This window comes from Oratosquilla oratoria, chromosome 8 (genome assembly GCF_046742065.1).
Source record: "Oratosquilla oratoria isolate Oo_2021 chromosome 8, ASM4674206v1, whole genome shotgun sequence".
Classification (NCBI taxonomy): Eukaryota; Metazoa; Arthropoda; class Malacostraca; order Stomatopoda; family Squillidae; genus Oratosquilla; species Oratosquilla oratoria.
The window spans coordinates 3,709,108-3,732,921 of NC_134784.1; the positions used below are offsets into that span (position 1 = coordinate 3,709,108).

The 23,814-nt window shown below is 48.3% G+C and overlaps 1 protein-coding gene across 5 annotated transcripts in view; it reads right to left on the reverse strand.

The window, feature by feature from the left end:
• Positions 1-23,814, reverse strand: part of LOC143027552 (uncharacterized) — a 182,300-nt gene that overhangs the window by 12,509 nt on the left and 145,977 nt on the right. For all 5 annotated transcript variants that reach the window (XM_076188854.1, XM_076188857.1, XM_076188856.1 and 2 more), the window contains 3 exons: positions 7,617-8,567; positions 5,908-7,026; positions 5,257-5,400 (listed from right to left, as the gene is read on the reverse strand). In XM_076188854.1, coding sequence (XP_076044969.1) covers positions 5,257-5,400; positions 5,908-7,026; positions 7,617-8,567 — 2,214 coding nt within the window. The remainder of the gene's footprint in view (positions 1-5,256; positions 5,401-5,907; positions 7,027-7,616; positions 8,568-23,814) is intronic.

The following is a 23,814-nucleotide window of genomic DNA, read 5'->3' on the forward strand; positions in this document are numbered from 1 at the left end:
GAGGGGAGGAGCGGGATAAGAATGAGGGGGAGGAGGGAGAGGGGAGGAGGAGGGGAGGAGGGACGGAGGATGAGGTGGGGTACGGAGGATGAGGTGGGGTACGAGGAGGAGGGAGAAGGAGGGACGCAGGAGAGGAGGGACGGAGGAGGGGGGTAAGAGGAGTAGGGGAGGGGGAGGGAGGAGGAGACGGAGAGGAGGAGGGGACGAAGAGGAGGAGGGGACGAAGAGGAGGAGGAGACGGAGAGGAGGAGGAGACGGAGAGGAGGAGGAGACGGAGAGGAGGAGAAGACGGAGTGGGAAATGGTGGTGTTTGGCGTAAATAAAGTGACAGAGATGGAGGGAGGAGAGAGAGAGAGCACCAACGGCCTAGCGTGTAAGCACGCATGCACGCACACTTTCATCAGATGTACAGTTATCGGTGGAAGAACATTTACCCCAAAATGAAGAGAGGGAGAAGGAAGAAGAGGAGGGTGAGGGGAAGAGGGGGAGGGGGAAGAGGAAAGGGGGAAGAGGGAGGGGGAAGAGGCAGGGGGAAGAGGGGGAGGGGGAAGAGGAAAGGGGGAAGAGGGAGGGGGAAGAGGAACACACAAAGGAATACACAAAGGAACACAAAGGAAGAACAAACAACAGAAAGTCTACTGGCCCTAACGAGGCTGTTTGTGCTTACTATACTAAGCTACAGTTAAGAAAACAGGGTAACTAGGCGATAGAAAATGAACTAACACTACTGCTACCACTATCCTATCCAATTTTAAATGCCGGGCTGTGAGATCTTTTATTGCAAGGGATAATATTTCATTTGCGGATTAAAGTCTAAGTATTTATCTAGGCGATTTTTAATTTTTTTTATTGTGTTACTTTCAACGACAGTGGAAGGTAACGAATTCCACGCATTAACAACCCGGTTAAAGAAGAAATGCTTACTTTCATTCGAAGAACATCTTTTACAAATTACTTTAAAATCGTGACGTTTTCTTGTATTTGATTGGTCTAATAAGAAGTAATCGACATTGATGTTCACAAAGCCTTTGAACATTTTAAAAACCTCGATTAAATCTCCTTGCATTCTCCTTTTTGAAAGTGAGAATAAATTTAGACTTTTAAGTCTTTCTTAATGTGGCAGATTTCTCAGCCTTGGTATAATTTTGGTCATTCTTCGTTGTTCTCTTTCTAGTTTATTGATATTTTTCTGGTAGTATGGGGACCAAAATTGTACACAGTATTCGAGAACGGGACGGACCAAGGAATTATAAAGGTTAAGCAATATTTTTTCCGATTTTTTTCGAAGATTTTTCCGATAAAGCCAACTAATTTATTTGCTGTTTTAACAACTGAGCAATGCTGACTTGGCTTCAAGTCATTTGATATTAAAACTCCTAGATATTTTTCTTTAGTTACTGAGTCCAGTATTACGCCATTCATTTCGCATTGGACGTGATCACTGTTACTTCCAACGTGCATGGCTGTACATTTGTTAACGTTAAATTTCATTTGCCACTTGCTTGCCCAGCTTGATAATCTGTTTAGATCGGTATTGCAGAGTTTCTTTCTCTTTGGTGGTTGTTACCTTACCGGTAATTTTTGTGTCATCAGCAAATTTTGATATTTTGCAGAGGAGGCCGTCGTCTAGATCATTTACATATATTAAGAACAAAACGGGTCCCAAAACTGATCCCTGCGGTACGCCACTTTTAACGTCGAGGCAGCTAGATGAGGCCCCATTAATTACAACTCTGTTTTCACTCAGAGAGCCAATCTTTAATCCAGTTGTGGATATTACCAGAAATACTGTGTGTTTTTAATCTGTCGAGCAATCGTTTGTGGGGAACTTTATCGAATGCCTTCTGAAAATCTAGATAAATTATATCAACAGATCTACATTCCTCGCATTTGCTAAAGACGTCATGAAAGAAGTCGAGATTAGACATGGGCGTTTGCTACGGAAGCCATGTTGTGAATCTTTCGTAATTTTATTTTCTTCTAGAAATTTCACTACACTGTCGCGAATGATGGTCTCTAGTAGTTTACACACAATCGAAGTCAGGCTAATCGATCTGTAGTTGCCTGGTTGTGATTTCTCCCCTTTCTTGAATATTGGTGTTACGTTAGCACATTTCCAATCTGATGGGACTTTACCAAGTGTTAAAGATTTGTTCAATAGGGTGCACAAAGGTTTACGGATTTGATTTTTCACTTCTTGCAGAATTCTAGGTGAAATTTTGTCAGGTCTCGGAGGAGGAGGAGGAGGAGGAGGAGGAGGAGGGGAGGAGGAGGGGAGGAGGAGGGGAGAGAAGGAGGAGGGGAGAGAAGGAGGAGGGGAGGAGGAGGAGGAGGGGAGGAGGAGGAGGAGGAGGAACTGGAAGAAAAGAAAGAAGAGCAAGTGGAACAGCACAAGAGTGTGGAGGAGGAGGAGGAGGAAGAGGAGGAGGAGGTGGAAGAGGAGAGCGAGGACTGCGAGGAGAAAGGAGGGGAGGTGGAGGGAGAATGGAGGAGGTGGAGGGAGAATGGAGGAGGTGGAGGGAGAATGGAGGAGGTGGAGGGAGAATGGAGGAAGTGAAGGCAGAATGGAGGGAGTTGGCCGAGTGCAGAGGCCACCGAAAGGTGTGAGCGGGCCAGACCTCATAGAAGGGGGGGGGGAGGGGGATGGAGGAGGTGGAGAATTCGAGCAGCAGCAGAGGATGGGGATGGGAGGTGAAGTGGAAGTTTGGAGGGAAGAAGGAGGGGGAATGTTGGGAGGAAGGGGAGGTGGTGAAGGAGGTGAAGGAGGGAAGGTGGAGGGGGAAATTAGTAGTAGGAGGAAGAGGAAGAGGAGGAGGAAGAGGAAGAGGAGGAGGAAGAGGAGGGGGAGAGGAGGGAGAGAGGAGGGGGAGAGGAGGGAGAGAGGAGGGTGAGAGGAGGGTGAGAGGAGGGGGAGAGGAGGAGGAAGAGGAGCAGGGGAGGAGGAAGAGGAGCAGGGGAGGAGGAAGAGGAGCAGGGGAGGGGGAATAAGAGGGGGAGAGGAGGAGGAAGAGGAGCAGGGGAGGGGGAATAGGAGGGGGAGGAGGAATAGGAGAGGGATGGTGAATAGGAGAGGGAGGAGGAATAGGAGGGGGAGGAGGAATCAGAGTGGGAAGAAGATGAAGAAAAGGAGGAGGGGGAAGAGGAATAGGAGGAAGAGGGGAAGAGGAGTGGGAAGAATAGGAAAAAGAAGAGGAGGAAGGAGAAGAGGAGGAAGGAGAAGAGGAGGAAGGAGAAGCGGAGGAAGGAGAAGCGGAGGAAGAGGAGGGGAAGAAGGGGAGGGGAAGAAGGGGAAAGAAGGGGAGAGAAGAAGGGGAGAGAAGAAGGAGATAGAAGAAGAGGGGAAGAGGAGAAGAAGAGGAGGGGAAGAAAAGAAGAAGAGGAGGGGAAGAAAAGAAGAAGAGGAGGGGAAGAAAAGAAGAAGAGGAGGGGAAGAAGAGGGGGAAGAGGAGGGGAAGAAGAGAAAAAGAGTAGGGGAAGAAGAGATGAAGAGGAGGAGAAGAAGAGAAGAAGAGGGGGCAAGAAGAAGAGAAGAGAAGGGGAGAAGAGGAGGGGAGAAGAGGAGGGGGAGAAGAGGAGGGGAAGGAGGGGAGAAGAGAAGATGAGGGGAAGAAGAGGAGGGGAAAAAGAGAAGGGAAAGAAGGGGAGAAGAAGAAGAGGGGGAGAAGAGGAGGGAGAGAAGAGGAGCGAGGGAAGAGGGGAGATGAGGAGGGGAAGAAGAAGGGGATGAAGAGGAGGAAAAGAAAGAGGGGGACGAAAAGAAGGAAAAGAAAGAAGAGATGAAGAGGAGGAGAAGAAGAGAAGAAGAGGGGGCAAGAAGAAGAGAAGAAAAGAGAACGGGAGAAGAGAAGGGGAGAAGAGAAGGGAAAGAAGAGAAGAGGAGGGGAGAAGAGGAGGGGGAGAAGAGGAGGGGAGAAAAGGAGGGGAGAAGAGGAGGGGGAGAAGAGGAGGGGAAGAAAAGGAGGGGAGAAGAGAAGATGAGGGGAAGAAGAGGAGGGGAAGAAGAAAAGGAGAAGAGGAGGGGAGAAGAGAAGGGGAAGAAGAGGAGAAGAAGAAGTGGGGGAGAAGAGGAGGGAGGGAAGAGGGGAGATGAGGAGGGGAAGAAGAAGGGGATGAAGAGGAGGAAAAGAAAGAGGAGGACGAAAAGAAGGAAAAGAAAGCGGAGGAGGAGGTCGAAGAGGAGGAGGAGGAGGAGGAGGATGAAGAGGATGAAGAGGAGGAGGAGGGAGGGGGAGGAGGAGGAGGAGGAGGAGGGACAGTAGCTGTGTCAGAAGCCATTTAAAGGTCGCCTGGGGACTCGTGCCCTAACAGCTGGCCTCGTCCTGATTGGGCCCCACGGAGAGGGAGAGGGGGGAGAGAGAACAGGAGAGAGAGGGAAGAGGGGGATATGGAGAGAGGGGAAGTGGGTGAGAGGGGGAAAAGGGGGAGATGGAGAGAGTGGAAGAGGGTGAGATGGGAAGAGGGTGAGAGGGGGAAGAGGGGGAGATGGAGAGAGGGGAAGAGGAGAGAGGGGAAGAGGGGAGAGAGAAGAGAGGGGAGAGAGGGGAAGGTCAGGAAAGGAAGGAAAGATGGGAGGGACGGAGGGGAAGAGGAGGGGAGGAAGTAGGGAGGGAAGGAAGGAAAGATGGGAAGGAGGTGCTACCCTGAGAGGTTGATATTCGGTCCCCGGACTGAATCCAAAATCTCTCATTATTAACCTGATCTGTATTTCTTTCACTTTTTGACAGATAGTTGACCAACCGGCGACTGCTCCCACACACAAGACAACAGTCAAATGCTTCTTCCCAGGTCCGTGGTAAGTTCCGAGGACCGTTACCAGCCAATGTGGGGCCGCGGGTTTTCCACGTAGTGACACTCGGTCGACAGTAATAATGATAATAATTAGTAGTAGTAGTATAAGTAGTATTAATAATACTAATACTAATGACACTACTACTATTACTATTAACAATATTATTAATAATATACGTAGTAATAACTATAAAAAATGAAAATGACAATATTAGTCAATTTTTTTATAATAATAATGATGATAATGATAATAATAATAATAATAAAATATATATATATATATATATATATATATATATATGTACTGTATATATATATATATATAATATATATATAACAATAATAGTATGAACAATAATTATTATAATAACCATAATAATAATCAAATTATAATAATAACAATAATAAAATCGATTATGAAAAAAAGCCCCCCCACCCACGCCCGTACGCCTACCACGGGTGACTTACTTGTTCGTGGTAGAAGATGGGCGCCTCCGACTTCTCCCAGAGGAGGTCTCCGGCCAGAGGAACCTCCCGCTCGAAGTCGAAGTTCCAACGACTTCGGTCAGCCTCCTTCAGACGTTCCACCTCCTCGTGGATGTCCTTGTCGATCTGCGGGGAGAAAGAGGAGGCGGGGAGTTACTCAGTGAAGGCAGGGAGCGAGGGAGTTATTTAGAGCAGGGAGGGAGTGAGGGAGTTATTTAGGGAAGGGAGGGAGTGAGGGAGTTGTTTAGGGAAGGGGGGAAGGGAGATAGTTGGAGGAGGGAGATATTTAGGGAAAGCAGGGCTTGAGGTAGTTAGGTAGTTGGGTGGGGGGTTAGGGAATGGAGGGAGGGAGGTAGTTGGTGGGGAGAGAGGGAGTTAGTCTGGGAAATGAGGGAGGCAGGGAGGGAAGCAGCTTGTTTGTTAGGGAAGGGAGGGAGGGAGAAAGGGAGGAATGAAGAGGGATGAGGATAGATGAAGACGAGTGGAGAGGATAGATGAAGACGAGTGGAGAGGAAGAATGGGGAAAGTGGGGCGGGAGGAGGAAGTAGGAACAGGAAGAACCAGAGACTGATAACGACTGTGACAAAAAAAAAAAAAAAAAAAAAAAAAAAAAAAAAGTGGGGGACCCCTCACCTGTACGTGGTCCACGTCCCACAGCTTCCGAACCACAGACTTCCCGCAGCTGTGGTGGGCCGGGAGCCTCACTTCTAACCCCGCAGCTTCCTCGCCGACCACCTCCTCCTCCTCCTCCTCCTCCTCCTCGACCACCTCCCCCTCCCTCTCCTGCCGACGTCGGATGACGAAGCTTCCTCGAGCCGCCGAGGACTGAGCGACGGGCGGGAGAAGTGGAGGCGAAGGCGGAGTGGGAGGCGAGAGCGAGGAGGACTCAGCTGGAGGAGGACCTGGAAAAGAAAGTGGAGGTGGAGGAGGAAGCGGCGGAAGGTCGTGCCAACGTCTCGGGGTCACGGCAAGACCCTTCTTGGTCGTCTTCGGATTCCGGGAACTCTCCTCCGAAGTCGAAATTTCGGAGCTTCTGGTCTCCGAGGCGGAGGAGGGTGCCGGAGAGGGGGTGGAGGTGGTGGTGGTGGTGCATGTGGTAGCGGAAGAGGAGGAGGAGGAGGAGGCGGAGGATGTGGTGGATGTGGTGGTGATGGTGGTCGTTGGTGTGATGACTGGGGGTGTGATGGTGGTGGTGGTGGAGGATGTGATGGAAGGTGTGGTGGTGGATGTAGTAGTGGATGTGGTAGTGGATGTGGTGGAAGGTGTGGTGGTGGATGTAGTAGTGGATGTGGTAGTGGATGTGGTGGAAGGTGTAGTAGTGGATGTGGTAGTGGATGTGGTGGAAGGTGTAGTAGTGGATGTGGTAGTGGATGTGGTGGAAGGTGTGGTGGTGAATGTAGATGTGGTGGTAGATGTGGTGGTGGGTGTGGTGGAGGGTGTGGTGATGGATGGTGTGGATGAGGTGGATGTGGATATGGAAGTGGATGAAGGGGTCTTAAATAAGGTGACAGATGTGGTGGTGGATGTGGTGACTACGGTGGATGATGGCGCCAACGTGGTTGTGGTAGATGGTATGCTAATGGTAGATGTGGTGGCAGCGGTAGATGATGACAACGACGACGATGATGATGACGTCACGGTCACTCTGGTCACGTGACTTGAGCTTGTTGATGCCACGGGAGCCTCCGATGACGTCACAGATAGTGATGGTGAAAATGTGGTGGAGATTGAGACACCCAACACCCGAGATCCCTGTTGGAGAAAAGAAGAAATTATCAGTGTCTTGTGCCCAGGCGATTTTATTTGTTTAAACAAACTCCCCAAGCAGTGGGAAGTGAGAAACCCCTGGTACAGCAAAACCCTGTCAGTTGCAGCAAGCCGCTGTTTTTTATTTTTCATTTTTTCTATTTATCTATTTTTTTTTTTTTCTTTTTTACGCCGGGTCGCCTCCTCGCCTGGCCAGGGCTGTCCGGAACCAACGCGACACAGCGGGTCCCCGGGAATCGAACTTATGACCATCTGCTTAATACGTTAAAGCTTATTTCCAATTACAGGAAATAGTTTCTATATGACAAACAATTACAAAGGACTCAATAAATAAATAATATAAAGGACAGGGCACGTACGCTCATTACTATAGCTACTAAGAATCTTTGTATGAAATGTGAATATATCTTAAGAATTTGAAATGTTAGAATCACATTATGGCAACATTCCCAGGCAACCGGCAGTAGTTACCGTAAATCGAGTCCAATTTCCAAGACGCAAGTTTGGACACGATTACTTTCGTACTTGTGGTGAAAAAAAACGATAATATATGAAAAATAAATATTTCGATTTACCTTTGATGGAGAATGAGGTGCTGAAGGATCATCGCTCTCCTCCGCCTTCCTCCTCTTCTCCAACACTCCCTCAACCTCCTCCTCCTTGTCCTTCCTCAGAGCTCCTCCGTCGCCAGGGTGACCTCCCCGAGGGGCGCCAATGGACGTGGAGGGCGAGGTCAAGGGTGACTTCGTCTCCTTCGAGGAGAAGCTCCTTTTCCGGGAAGTGATCGAGAGCGAGGTCAAGTTCGGGAAGACCTGCGCAGCAGCGGCTTCCGGAGGGCCGGACATGACCTCGGGAGCGATGGCGGCGTCCGCGGGGGGGCGGAGGTGGCCCTCGCCCTCCGCCACCTCCCCCTCCTCCTCCTGCTGACGAAGGCGCTGGTGGTGCTGCTGCTGCGCTTGAGGGGGAGATTCGTCCGCCAGCATCGGAGACGTCTCCCCAGGGCGTCTTTCGAGGCTGTCCTTCGAGCTGAGGATCCGCGTGCCCTCCATCGTGTCGTCGTCCAGGTCCCCCGTGTCCTTCATGGTCGAGGACGACCTCGGGTCTCGAGGGTGAGGTGAGGCAGGTCCTCGTGGAGGAGCTGGTGGTCCTTGAGGACGAGATACTTCCTTTCGAGAACAGGGTGGCCGACTAGATGCGGTTGATGACGTCCCTCTTTCGTCTTCCTCTTCGTCGTCGTCGTCTTCGTCGTCGTCCTCTTCTTCCTCCTCTTCCTCCTTCCCCTCCTCCTCCCCTTCCCTTGGCGGACCTCCTCCTTCGTCCTGCTGTTCCGCCCAGTGGGCGCCACCTCCTCCACTCCCCCCACTGCTGTTCCTTCGCCTTCTCTTCCTCCCCCTGCTTCTGCTACTACCGCTACCGCTGCCGCTTCCGCCGCCGCCACCGCTTCTCCTCGACGCCGAAGAACTCTCGGGCTGACCACTCGATCTCGTAGTCCTCCTACTCGAACTCATACTCAGGGCTCCTGGGGCCTGGAGGACAAGAGAGAGAGAAAACGTGATTAGTTACTGAAGTGGTTACTTTATGTGTAACCGCATATGGTAGTGCATGTGACTTTGTATGTGGTACCGTCTGTGGCACTGAAACTGTACTGGATGTGGCACTGAAATGACACTGTATGTGGCACTGAAATGACACTGTATGTGGCACTGAAATGACACTGTATGTGACACTGAAATGACACTGTATGTGGCACTGAAATGACACTGTATGTGGCACTGAAATGACACTGTATGTGGCACTGAAATGACACTGTATGTGGCACTGAAATGACACTGTATGTGGCACTGAAATGACACTGTATGTGGCACTTTGTTTGGAACTGAATATGGTACTGAATATGGAACTGAATGTGGCACTGTAACTGGCACTACATATGTCACTGCATGTGGCACTGTGGCACTGCATGTGGAACTGTATGTGGTACTTCATGTGACACGTCATGTGGCACTGTATGTGGCACTGTAGTTGGAGTGAATCTGGACAGGGAGTGAGTGATGGAGGGAAGGGAGTGACGAGAGAGGGAGAATGGTCATCTGTGGGAGTGTGGGAATAGACAGGGAGTGTTGGAGTAACGGAATAAGGAGAGGGAACGAGTAGTGGGAGTGAGAGGGATGTGAGTGAGGGAGTGAAAGTGAGAGAGTGGGAATGAGAGAGATGAGAGTGAGAGAGATGGGAATGAGAGAGTGGGAGTGAGAGGGATGAGAGTAAGAGTGATGAGAGTGAGAGATATGGGAGTGAGAGTGGGAGTGAGAGTATAGTGCTGGAGCAAATAGACAAAAACAAAAGCGATACAAAAGACCTGTGTACTATCACGCAATAAAATATTATAAAAAAAACATGAAAATACATTGGCGATAATGATATACACACACACACACACACGTACGCACGCACGCTTCTGAAGCCCGTGGTGATAATACCACAAATTGGTGTTGATAATATCACCAAGGTAGTCCCCTCGAATGTCAAAAATGATTACCCATTTAATTGTGAATCATCACAGTAAACGTAACTGCAGTGGTTTGAGAGAGAAAAAGAAAGAAAGAGAGAGAGAGAGAGAGAGAGAGAGAGAGAGAGAGGTGGAGAGAAAGGGAGAGGAGAGAGAGGTGGAGAGAAAGGGAGAGGGGAGAGAGACAGAGAGAGAGAGAGAGAGAGAGATGGAAAGAGAGAGAGGTGGAGAGAAAAGGAGAGGGGGAGAGAAAGGGAGAGGGGGGAGAGAAAGGAAGAGGGGGGAGAGAAAGGGAGAGGGTAGAGAGAAAGGGAGAGGATAGAGAGACAGAGGGAGAGAGAGAGAGAGAGAGAGAGAGAGAGAGAGAGAGAGAGAGAGAGAGAGAGAGAGAGAGAGAGAGAGAGAGAGAGAGAGGATAAGGAGGGAGGAAGACTGTGGGATTCAGACAAGGGAGCTCCTCAGTTACGTAACTAAGGTGACTCTAATGCGCTGACGAAAAAAAAAAATCTAAAGATAGGTAGACATAGAGACAGACAAGACAGACATACAGACAGCCAGGCAGACAGACAGCCAGACTGGTAGACAGACAGCCAGACTGGTAGACAGAGAGCCAGCCAGACTGGCGCGCCTTTCTCTAATTGTAAAGTACAATTACGCTTCCTCGTGCATTGTGGTAATTCATTAATTAACTCCATTACCCTGCGCAGACGCCATGGGCAGGGAGGGGAGGGAGGGGGTGGGAGGAAAGGGAGGAGTGGGAGGGAGAGAGAGAAGGAGAGGAAGAGAAGAGGAAGGCGAGGGGAGAGGGAGTGGAGAGGAAGAGGGAGGGAAGGGGAGTGGAAGAGGGGAGGGAGGGAGGGAAGAGGAGTGGAAGAGGGGAGGGAGGGGAAGGAAGAGGGAGGGAAGAGGGGGAGGAAGGGAGAGGGAGAGGGAGAGGGAGAGGGAGAGGGAGGAGAGTGGGTAGAAGGGAGATGGAGAGGTGAGGTGAAGTGTTTGGGGTTTGGTTAGGCTGGGTTTAGGGTGTGGGGTGAGGTTTGGGATGGGGATTTTGGGGGTGGGATTTTGGGGGTGATATTTTGAGGATGGGGTTTTTGTGAGTCGTGTTTGAGGGGAACAGATTTCGGGAGTGGGGTTTTGGGGGTGGGATTTCGGGGGTGGGATTTTGGTGTGGGATTTTGGGGGATGGGATTTCGGGGGTGGGTTCAGTTCCAAGACGACAGTTTCCTCATTTCAGTGCGACAATAAATTTGAGTGGCCGAGCACAAAGCACTTACGAGATTCAACATGAAAAAAAAAAACGATAATTCACAAAATAATTGCCTTCATCATCTGCGCTGATGTTGCCTGGGCACAGCGAACACGCATGCACAGACGCACGCAAATACATACGTATACATTTGCATGCGTGTAAACACAAACATCCGTAAGTACACATATACATACACACACACACACACACACACACACAAACACACACTGAGGTCACAGCATTACTAAACCTGTCTAAATACATCTGAGCACTCATCCCAAAGCTGCCAACCACGAGCTATGCACGTGATACAGGAATGACTCACAGACCGGCTATTAAGGACTCACAAGCGCTGGATTAAAGTTTTTTCTTGAGGATAAAGGAGATAAGGATGAGATGTCAAGATAAGAGAGACAAGTCACTTGTGGAGTACCTCAAGGATCGGTGCTGGCACCCGTGACGTTTTCGACCAAGGCCCAACGACGCGGCAAAAAAAAAAAAAAAAAAAATGCAAAGCTCACAAGAAGCCTGAAAAGGAAGACTACAAACAAATGCATGACTGGAGCCGAAAGTAGAAAATAAACGAAAAAAAAAAAATTGGTAACATCTGGCAATGACGCTGACACCTGCGCACACGTTTTGTCGACGTGTGCAAGATTGCGCATGCGCGCATGATATCATGAACGTTATAAATTATATCGAATCCTGGAGGTGACAGTGATGGAAGAGGAGAAAGTTGAGGGTGAGGAGGAAGGAAGAGGAGGAAGATGAAGAGGAAGAGGAGGAGGATCCGGTGGAGAAAACGAAGGAGAGAAAATGAGGAAGGGGTGAGGGAGGATGAGATGGAGAGGAAGAAGGAAAGAGAGGAGGGAGAGAAAGAGAGAGGGAGGTGGGAGAGAGAAAGGGGGAGAAAGGGTGGAAGGGAAGGAGGGAGAGAGAGAGGAGGAGGGAAGAGAGAGAGGGAGAGAGAGAGAGGAAATATTTTCCTTAATCAGCGATGAGCCCGCTCGACAAATGAGCATCGACATGCGCACGCGCGCATGAGGTGGGGAGGGGGGGGGACAGCCTTACGGATGACGGCACAGACTGCCCGTATCCAACATCGAAGTCTGAGGGCTACGTGACGTCATATCGACGGTGTGTGTGTGTGTGTGTGTATTCACTTGGTCTTATTCACTTGGTCTTTGGATCACGTGTTGGACTCGTGATCGACAGCTATTTCCCTCCTGGAAGAGAGCTCAGAGCTCGTAGGTCCGATCTATGGGTAATGCTATGACCTTGCACACACACACACACCCAACTCCCCGCCCACGAGAGTTGGAGTAACACCCCTCAGCGCTGCGATACTGATATTATTTCAGCCCCGGGCGAGAGTCGAACCCGGACCTCCGTAGTGGCAGGCCAGAGCTCTAACCACAGCGCCATGAGAGGTGTGTGTGTGTGTGTGTGTGTGTGTGTGTGTGTGTGTGTGTGTGTGTGTGTGTGTGTGTGTGAAGAGCACACACCATCAGGCGCTCAATAGTTGCGGCCGAAGCCGTCACCTTTGTCCTATAATGCGCTGGGAATCGGAGAGGAATGCGGGATTCGAACCCACGACTAGAAGGAGGACGCAAGTACCGAAATGTCTTTGATAATGCCGCAAGCCTCACCCCCATCTTTCTTAGGGACCCCATCCACGTTGCGATCTGGCCTTCAGGCCGATCTGGTCGGATTCGACCAGGTCTGTCAGGCGGCCTCTGTACCAGATCGTACCGTAGATGGGGTCCTTTATTAACTTCAATATCGTCAGAGGTCATCATTCTTCTTCCGGACTGACTGACCAGATGATTTAATTCACCGGAAGAGTAACCTAAAGGGGGAAAGCGATCTCCCCCCCCCACCTTCCCCCAATATCGAAAGTTATCGGAAGAGGTCAAGATAGGTTGCAAAACTATTAGTGTGTTGACTGAATAAAATGATGATAATAATGATACATATACCAACGGCTTCCCCCCTCCCCTTCCCTTATAAGGGAGGTAGCCAGAAACAAAGGCATAAAATCCACTCCCACCCATTCCATCCCCTACATACTCCACTCCCATTCATCCCCCCTCCCTCCCTCTTATCTTGGCTCTTCCTGCATGACGGGTCATTCCTGCATCTCGCCCACTGCCCTCGGTCAGAATCAGCGTAGATAGACACAGTTTATCCACAGCAAGGCCACTTTATTTAATCGGCGACCCCCCCCTCTCCGTACCCCTTATGCAGAAAAAAGAGAAGATGGGGAGAAATCCCTTCTAGCTGCGTCAAAATAGAATTCATACATACTCCCTCACCCCCATCCTCCACCCACTCCCTTCCATACAGCATAGCATCATCCATACACAACCCTTCTCCATTCACCCATATCTTCTTTCTTCTCTCTTCCTTCCTCAACAGACATTCCCCTCTTTCCCAATGCCCCTTTTACCCCATCCATTCATCTCATCCTTGGTCGCCCTTCATGTTCACGGCTTCCACCTCTGCTTTCCACGCCTCTTTTACTAATCTTTCTCCACTCGTTCTTTCCATGTGTCCAAACCATCCCAATACTCTTTCATCCACCCTATCTCCCAATTCCCTTTCCACCCCTGTTCTCCTCCTCTCCTCCTCACCTTCTCATTTCTCACTCTATCCAACCTAGTAACCCTTACCATACTTCTCAGGCACCTCATCTCAAACACATTTAAACTCTTTCTCTCTTATATTCCATGTTTCTGCCCCATACAGTGCTGTCAGCACAATCGCTCCTTCATACAATCTCCTCTTAGCATCCATTCCCAAATGTTTATTTTTCAATTACCGTTTTTAATCACCCCAAGGCATTTCCTTGCTTCTCTCAATCCACATTCTACCTCCACCTCTACTCTTCCATTTCCCGCCACATTCGCACCCAAGTATCTAAAGCTATCCACTTCCTTCATAACAACCACAAACAGTCTCCCTATACCGCACCCAAATCTCCTCCTCCTCCTCCTCCTCTTCCTCCTCCTTGGGGGATTAGAAATATAATGAGAAATAGAAATTTGGGAATGGATGCTAAGAGGAGATTGTATGAAGGAGTGATTGTGCCAACAGCCCTGTATGGGGCAGAAACATGGAACATGATGATGATGATGATGGCGATGGTGGTGGTGATGATGATTAATGATAATACTAATAATAACAATAATGATAATAATAATGATAATAGTAACAATAATGATAACAATAATTATAATAGTATTGATGATGTAAAAATAATCATAAAGACAACAGACAAACGACTTAAAATAAACAAAGGAAATACTCGTAACCAATTAACAGACATCGCAATATATAGTGATGTACTTCAATGTACTCAACCGTTAGTACATGTACTCCTTCTTTGCGACCAAAACAAAAGAAACATCACGTGGAATTACAGGCGACTGTGCATGAGTATACAGTGGGCACACATGTATGCGTAAGGCCACATTGATACGCACATGTACACGTACACAAATGTACACACACGTACACGCTGTGACGTCAATCACCCGCCAGAGTATGACACATCCATTGGTGGGCGGGGCTCGAACAGCGGGACCGTGAGGGTCAAGGAAACAACCCTCAAATGGGCTGGGAGGGGGAGGGGGAGGGGAACATGAAGAGGAAGAGGTGGGGAGGAGGAGAAGGGGGAGGAGGGGAGGAGGAGGGGGAGGTAAAGAGGAAGAGGTGGGGAGGAGGGGAGGAGGAGGGGGAGGTGAAGAGGAAGAGGTGGGGAGGAGGAGGGGAGAAGGAGGGGAGGAGGGGGAGGAAGGTGAAGAGGAAGAGGTGAGGAGGAGGAGGAAGATGAAGAGGAAGAAGTGAGGAGGGGGAGGAGGGGAAGGGAGGAGGGGAAGGGAAGGAGGAGGAAGATGAAGAGGTGGGGACGGGGAGTGGGAGGAGGAGGAGGAAGAGCAGGAAGAAGATGAGGATGAAGAGGTGGGGAGGGGGAGGAGGAGGAGGAAGAGGGGAGGTGGAGGAGGAAGAGGAGAGGAGTTGGTTCTGCGGTATAAGACTGGTGGTAGTTGTTATGGTTGGTAGTAATTGTTGGTGGTAGTGGTGGTGATGGTGGTGTTGGTGGTAGTGGTGGTGATGGTGGTGTTGGTGGTAGTGGTGGTGATAGTGGTAGTGATGGTGCTAGTGATGGTGGTAGTTGTTGGTGGTAGTGGTGGTGATGGTGGTAGTGATGGTACTAGTGATGGTGGTAGTTGTTGGTGGTAGTGGTGGTGATGGTGGTGATGGTGCTGGTGGTAGTGATGGTGGTGATGGTGGTAGTGATGGTGGTAGTTGTTGGTGGTGGTGATGGTGGTAGTGATGGTGGTGATGGTGCTGGTGACGGTGGTAGTGACGGTGGTGGTTGGAAAGCGAAGAAAGGACACAACAATGATATGGTATAATAATTGTTGTCTTTGTATTGTTGTTGCTGGAGTGACCGATGTGTATGTGTGTGTGTGTGTGTGTGTGTGTGTGTGTGTGTGTGTGTGTGTGTGTGTGTGTGTGTGTGTGTGTGTGTGTGTGTGTACGAGTGATATTCCTCTTACTCTTACTGCCGCCTGCCGATTCTATTCACACGAAACCCTCAATACTCTCAGTTGTGGGTTCGAATCCCGCACTCCTCCCCCATTCCCAGCAGTAACTGGGGCAAAGGTGACGGCTTCGGCCGCAGCTACTCAGCGCCTCCTGGCGTAGGCTCCTCACCAAGAGGGTGACCACTATTACACGAACCCCAATAAATCTTGTCACAAGTGACATGTATAATCCTTAAGTGACAGTGACATGACATGTTACCTCTCCTGATTTATCATTCAATCGCCCTGGCATTGCTCAGGGGGTACATGGTGGCGATGTTGTGCTCAGTGCCAGCGTGTCTTTAGGTTCGAATCCTGTACAAAGTATGTCTTATTTTCTTGTCTAGATTATTTTGTTGTTGTTATTTTATCTATTCTTTATTCATTATTTTATTTATGAATTTATTTATCTTATTCATTTGCCAATTAATCTATATGTCTAGTGTTATATATTTATATATATATATATATATATATATATATATATATATATATATATATATATATATATATATATATATATATATATATATATATATATATGTGTGTGTGTTTGTGTGGTGTGTGTTTGTTTGTGTGTATGTACGTGTGCGTGTCTATATATGAGTGTATGTATACGAGTGTATGTGTATGTGTGTGCGTGTATGTGTCTGTACATGTCAACCCCATCCTGACCTTCAACAACAATAACAACAAGAGCAACAACAACAACAACAACTCCCACAACAATAAAAGAGAGGAAAAGAGCAATGACAAAGCCCGGCGTGCGTACAACGCCACCTACACGCAAGTCTCAGCCTGAATAAACACATTAAAGAGCGACCAACCCGCTCGTACAAAAACACGAAAGTTGGCACCCCTCACGACAGAATCGGTGCAAAACAAAAACAATCCTCGTCATAAAAATCTTTTCAGAGTTTTTTTTTTTCTCCGAGCGAAAACAAAATTATGCGAAGAAAATAAAATCCAAATGTTAATGGAAATTGTATTTATAAATGTTAATAAGTGTACATAAAAATGGGAGAAGATTTAATGTTTGACTTGATTTTGAAGTTGATGTTTCAATCAACGCACAGGGAGGGGGGAAAGAGAGAGGGAGAGAGAGGGAAAAAAGAAGGAGAGGGAGAGAAGGGGAGAGAGAGGGGAGACTGGGAGGTGAGAGGGAGAAAGGAGAAAGAAATGGAGAGAGGAGAGAAAGTGTGGAGAGAGGGGAGAGCGAGGGAGAGGGAAAAAAGAGGGATGGGGAGAGAGAGAGGGAGAGAAGGGGAGAGAGAGGGAGAGAAGAGAGACAGGGATGGGGAGGGGAGAGAGATGGGGGAGGGGAGAAAGAGGGATAGGGGAGAGGGAGAGAAAGGGAGAGAAGGGGAGGGAGAGAGGAGGAAAGGGATGGAGAGGGAAGAGAGAGGGGGGAAGATAGATGGGGAGAGAGGGGAAGAGAGATGAGGGGAGAGAGGAGAAGAGATGAGGGGGAGAGAGGAGAAGAGAGATGAGGGGAGAGAGGGGAGGAGAGATGAGGGGGAGAGAGGGGAGGAGAGATGAGGGGGAGAGAGGGGAGGAGAGATGAGGTGGAGAGAGGGGAGGAGAGATGAGGGGGAGAGAGGGGAAGAGAGATGAGGGGGAGAGAGGGGAAGAGGGAACCATCCCCGGTACCTCCAGCATGCGCCAACAGACCATAAACGAAGCTAACAAAACAAACAAAACAAGCACACAAACGCTTTTGCTGACAAGGCTGCCATATTGGCCAGGACCCCCCCCGAGCACAAACACACGATCCCTTAAGGGATCCCCTTTAAAGAAAATATCAAGACAATATGAGAAAACAACCTCGTGTCGGGGGTAACGAGATGGGTAAAGTACACAGGAAACGCAAACGCACACACACACACACACACACACACACACACATATATATATATATATAAACACGTACACAGGTACGTGGTACGTACACGCACGAACGCACGCACAAACACACACAGGTACGTACACGAACGCACGCGCACACACATACACTATATATATATATATATATATTCACCTCTCTTGATAGCGTAATCGGTAAGTCACTACAGCACTTGTCATACGCTGGCCGGGTTCGAGTGCTTGGCAGTACCCCATTTCAATTTCTGCATGTTAGCTTCCATCGGGTCTCCCAATGTTGATGGCTTAGAATTAAAGTGCATTGTGGTTGTTAAAATATATCTCTAATCACTGGGATCTATTCAGTGTTGTGCATACATATATATATATATATATATATATATATATATATATATATATACATATATATACATACATATACACAAAAACACACACATAAAAAAAGGTACGTACACACACGCGCACAGACACACACACACGCATATCTTCACGCAAGCACACACACATCCACACCCACACCCACACCCACACCCACACAGCATTAACTATAGATCGGGCCATATATGAACTCCGAGCTCTTATTCGATCACGAGTCTAGCACGTGATCCAACATCTCCAACACAAGACTAACCTTAACACAAACGCCTACTCCACCTCAGCTTCCACTTCCACCTCCTCCACCTCCACCTCAACCTCCACATCCTCCTCCTCATCCGGTTCTACTTTCTTTTCCTGCATCCCTCCTTCACCTCCTCCTCTTCCTCCATCTCCTCCTCCATCTCCTTTATCACTATATCCCTCTTCACCACCTCCTCTACCTCCTCCTCCTCCTTCATCTCCTCCACTTCTTCCTCTTTCATCTCCTCTTCTACTCTCCCTTCATCTCCTTTATCACTATATCCTTATTCACCACCTCCTCCTCCTCCTTCATCTCCTCCACCTCTTCCTCTTTCATCTCCTCTTCTCCATCTCAATATCTCCTCCTCTACCTCACCTCCTCCTCCTCCTCTACTCCACCTTTCCCAACTTCATCATCTCTCTTTCGATCTCTCTCCTCTCCCTCAATCTCCCTCATTATCTATTTCCCCCCCATCATCTCAATTCCCCATTAACCTTCCCCACTCCCCCCCCCATGCTCCACCACCCTTCCTGGCTTTCTCCCCATTTCTTCCCTCAGTAAACTCCCTACTCCACTAATCTCCCCACCTTCTCCCCCTCTCTTCACTTCTCCAACTTCTCCTCCTCTACCTCCTTCCCCTGCCCAACTTCTTCTTCCACATAACCTCTTTTACATCGTCATCCTCCCTCCTCCTCCTCCTCCTTCTTCAAGATACATCTTCTTCTCCTACCTTCACCTCCTCACTCTCCTCCTCCTTCCTCGTTTTCTCCATCCTTTACATCTTAGTCCTCTTCCTCCTCCTCCTCCTCCTCCTCCTCTTCCTCCCCCATGGGTGTCGGAAGTAGCGTTAGTCACCTTGTGATGAGGTATCCATCCCTCCCCCCCTTCCCCCACTCCTTCCCCCCCTTCCCCACCCACTCCCTCCCCCTCCATCAGCCACTCCTTCCCCCTCCACACAACCACCCCCACTTGCCCCTCCACAAGCTTCCTCGTCTTCTTATGTTCCTCCAACAGGGCCTCCTCCTCTTCCTCCTCCTTCCTCTCCATCAACTCCTCCTCCACCAGTAACTCACCCTCCACCTCCTCCTCCACCTTTTCCTCCTCCTATTCTTTCCCTCTTCCCCTCACCCAATTTATCCCCTCTTCCTACCCACTCCTCCCTCCCCTCCCTTCCTCCCTCCACTCCTACCTTCCCTCCCTCCCTCCCCTCCCACCCCTCCTATCTTCCCTTCCTCCAGCACCCCACGCCTACCTTCTCTCTCTCTCTCACTCTCTCTCTCTCTCTCTCTTCAAAACCTCCCTCTCTTCTCCCCCTCCCCTCCCCTTCCATCCAAGGACTAACAACAACAACAAGAGAAGGAGGAGGAGGAGGAGGAGGAGGAGAATGAGAAGGCGAAAGAGAAGAGGAGGACTACGAAAAGGAGGAAGAGGAGGAGAATGAGAATATGAAGGAGGAGCAACAGAAGCACCAGGAGTATGAGGAGAAGGAGGAGGAGGAAGAGGAAGAGGAGGAGGAGGAGGAGAAAAGGAGGAAGAGGAGCAACAGCGGCTAAGGAGAGGAGGAGGACGAAAATGAGGAGGAGGAGAAAAGGAGGAAGAGGAACAACAGCAGCTAAGGAGAGGAGGAAGAGGAAGAGAACGAAAAGGAGGAAGGGGGGGGGAGGAGGAGGAGGAGGAGGAGGAGGAGGAGGAGGATCTACCGTCCCGTGATGACGAAGCCGCCACCCCCGGGGATGAGGGGGAGGGGGGAGGGGGGAGGGGGTGGGGGGTGACCCAACATGTAAGCTTGCACAGTGAATTGTCACGCTGCACAGATTCACTTTTTGCTCCCCTCCCTCCCTCCCTCCCTCCTCCTCCTCCACGCCCTTCATATACCCCTCCCTATACCTCCATATCAACCCCTCCACCCCCTCACCCCCCCACCCCCATGGTCGCCCCTTCATCATCCCCTTTGTTTCTGTCACTCCTACTTGGAACAAGGCGTCAGTGGAACAAGTGAGTACATGTTCATACACACACACACACACACACACACACACACACACACACACACACACACACACACGACTCGACGGCACAGTGGTAGCGTTCGCACCCGCTACTACAGCGGTCCGAGTTCGAATCCCACCCAGGGCTGAAATAATTTCAGTATCGCTCGCTGCGAGTCGTTACTCCAGCTCTCGTGGGCGGGGAGTTGTGTGTGTGTGTGTGTGTGTGTGTGTGTGTGTGTGTGTGTGTGTGTGTGTGTGTGTGTGTGTGTGTGCGAGTTCACACCATTACCCATAGATTGGTCATACATGAGCTCTGAGCTCTCATTCGGGATAGTAGCTGTCGATCACGAGCCGAACACGTCATCCAAGAACATGGTGAATCACTCATTCACACACACACACACACACACACACACACACACACACACACACACACACACACATACACACACACTTGGGTCGATGGCGCTCTGGTACCATGCTCGACCGCTAATTCAGCGATCCGAATTCGAAACCCGCCTAGGGCTAAAAAAAAAATCAGTATTACTACACTGTGAACCGGCACTCCAACTCTGGTGGGCAAGTAGTCGGGTGTGTGCGTGTGTAAGGTCACAGTATTACACATACGTCGGTTCATATATGAGCCCTGAGCTTTCATCCGGAAGGGTAATAGCTGTCGATCGCCGGTCCAACACGTGATCAAAGACCATGGTGGTTAATTACACATACACAGGCACACACTCGCGCGTGCGCGCGCTCGCAAGCGTACCCCCACTCACACACGCATACACACACATGCACATACAAGCACGCACACACACAAACTCGCAGACCCACACACACATACACATATGCACAAACATGCACACACACACACACATACAAACAAGCACAAACACGCACACACACACCCTCGGACCCCGACACACACATACACACACACACAAATACGCGCACACACACCCTTGCACACCCACACACACACATACAGACAAGCACAAACCCGCACCCACACACCCTCGCATACGCACACGCTCGCACACACACACGCTCGCACACCCACACACAGAGTAGGTCCTGACCATCGCCCTCACAGGAGGTAGTCATAAACTTTGTGAAATTGTGAAAGAGGATTGTAAATGGTCTAATTAATTCTTCCTCCTCGTTTGTGGCGCTCTTTGCATATTTTGTGTTGATGCTCTTAAGACTGAGTATCCTCTCTCTCTCTCTCTCTGCGATTTTTGATCAACAACGAACGACAAAACTAAAATTATCATTATAGAAAACATAAAAGGTATCGGGAATCATGAATTTTTACCATTTTGTTTCCAGAAATTTGAATATATGGAAATGAAAATGTAAAATCAACAAAAATACACGCACACGCACGCGCGCACAAATACACACACACACACACACACACACACACACACACACATATATATATATATATATATAATATATATATATATATATTCATATATATTACTGAAACATGTGGTGCGTGTGTGTGTGTGTGTGTGTGTGTGTGTGTGTGTGTGTGTGTGTGTGTGTGTGTGTGTGTGTGTGTGTGTGTGTGTGTGTGTGTGTGTGTGTGTGGGCGCGCGCGCACATGAGCAAGTACACAAGGTACTTGCGTCAAGCGTCCGTACGTGGGCATAAGGTCTCGTTGGCAAATGCCAAGACCAATCCTGCGTCGCTATTTTTTGTCACGCTTAATAATATCACATCACAGCTGACATATGCGAGGACGCGTCACGTCATGTACCGTATCATCACGTGTTCTTAGACTACCGAAAGCATGACGTCACACGTCACAATGTTCTTCTGTACGTTGATGACATCATATATATTATATATATATATATATATATATATATATATATATATATATATATATATATATATATATATATATATATATACGGCAAATACGTCTCTAATCATGAAGTATACGTCACGTCACACGTGATATCACGTAACGCATCTTACGCAACACATCACCCATAACATTTCATCACATGTAAAACACATCCCACGTGACGAGCACCACACGTGGCACCACGTGACACGTAACATACGTCATGTCACACGTTATACACATGAAACTCATACTATCGACAGAACTTGTAGCACATCAGAAAAATCACGACAAAAAAGAATAAAATAAATAAATAAAATAAGATAAATAATAATAATAATAATAATAATAATAATAATAATAATAATAATAAAAATAATAATAAAATAATAAAATTAAACAATAATATTAATAATAATGACAAATGTAATCAGAAAATTGAATAGAAATAAAAACACAATCTAAAAAAAAACAAAAAACACGAAAAACACATAATAGCTCACGAAAGCACACAAAAAATCCGTGAAACAAGATTATGTAGCTAGGACATAAAACGAGGAAAAACACGATAAGAAAATAGACAAAAGTTAAACACTGTCAAAGACACGACAAAAAAATAAAATAAATAAATAAATATATAAAACCAACCTTTTAAAATGTAACGATATAAAGTATCGTACAAAATAATCATATAAACAACTACACATTTACATGAAAAAACACTCCAATGTAATGAATAATAATAATGAAAACCACACAAGCCCAAGAAGACCTATAATATATGAACAGTGTGTGTGCATGCATATCATTTATACATAAATACATATATATATACATAAATACATATATATATACATAAATATATATATATATACATATATATGTACAACACTGAATGGGTCCCAGTGAACAGATTTTCATTTATCAACCACAATTCACTTTAATTCTAAGCCATCATCACCGAGGAACTCGAGGAGGCATGCATGCAGAAAATGAAACGTATATACATCTAAAATTACCTACAACAATTAAAAATATAAAAAATACAAAATAACATAAAATGAAATAGAATAAAACACAAATCCACAAAACCACCCAGACTCCTCAGCCTCCACCCAGCCTAGGACGCCATCCACCGCAGATCCACAACACGCACCCTAAACATCCATCCATCCACCCATCCATCCACCAACTCGGCCACCAGCTCCCAACACATCAACTCATTAGTACCCAGATGCTTATCTTCATGTTTCTGGGATCAATTTCCATCTACTTAGACTCTCCACTCCCTCCATCCTCCACTCCCTCCATCCTCCACTCACCTCCATCCTCCACTCACCTCCATCCTCCACTCCATCTTCCTCTCCCTCCATCCTCCACTCACCTCATCCTCCACTCCCTCCATCCTCCACTCATCTCTATCCTCCACTCCCTCTCCCTCCATCCTCCACTCCCTCCATCTTCCTCTCCCTCCATCCTCCTTTCCCTCCATCCTCCTCTCCCTCCATCCTCCACTCCCTCCATCTTCCACTCCCTCCATCCTCTACTCCCTCTATCCTCCACTCCCTCCATCCTCAACTCCCTCCATCCTCTACTCCCTCCATTCCTCCCACACATACTTTCAACCCCTTCAATTTGGTGGAAACTTTCTTGAAATGATTTCCCTCAATCTCCTTCTCACACCTCCATCCTTCACTCCTTCCATCTTCCTCTCCCTCCATCCTCCACTCCCTCCGTCTTCCTCTCACTCCATCCTCCACTCCCTCCATCCTCTACTCCCTCCATCCTCCATTCCTCCCACACATTCCTTCAACCCCTTCAATTTGGTGGAAACTTTCCTGAAATTATTTCCCTCAATCTCCTTCTCACCTCCTCGCCCATCCCTTCCTCAACCTCCTCCTCCTCTCACTCCATCCTCCCGTTGGTCCTCCTCCTCTTACTCCTTCCCATCGTCTTCCTCCTCCTCCTCCTCTTCTTCCATATCCTCTTCTATTTCCAACTTCCGTCTTTCTGTTCCTCCTCCTTTCCCTCCTACTCTTCCTCCTTCTCTTAGTTTTCCCTTCTTCCTCCTCCT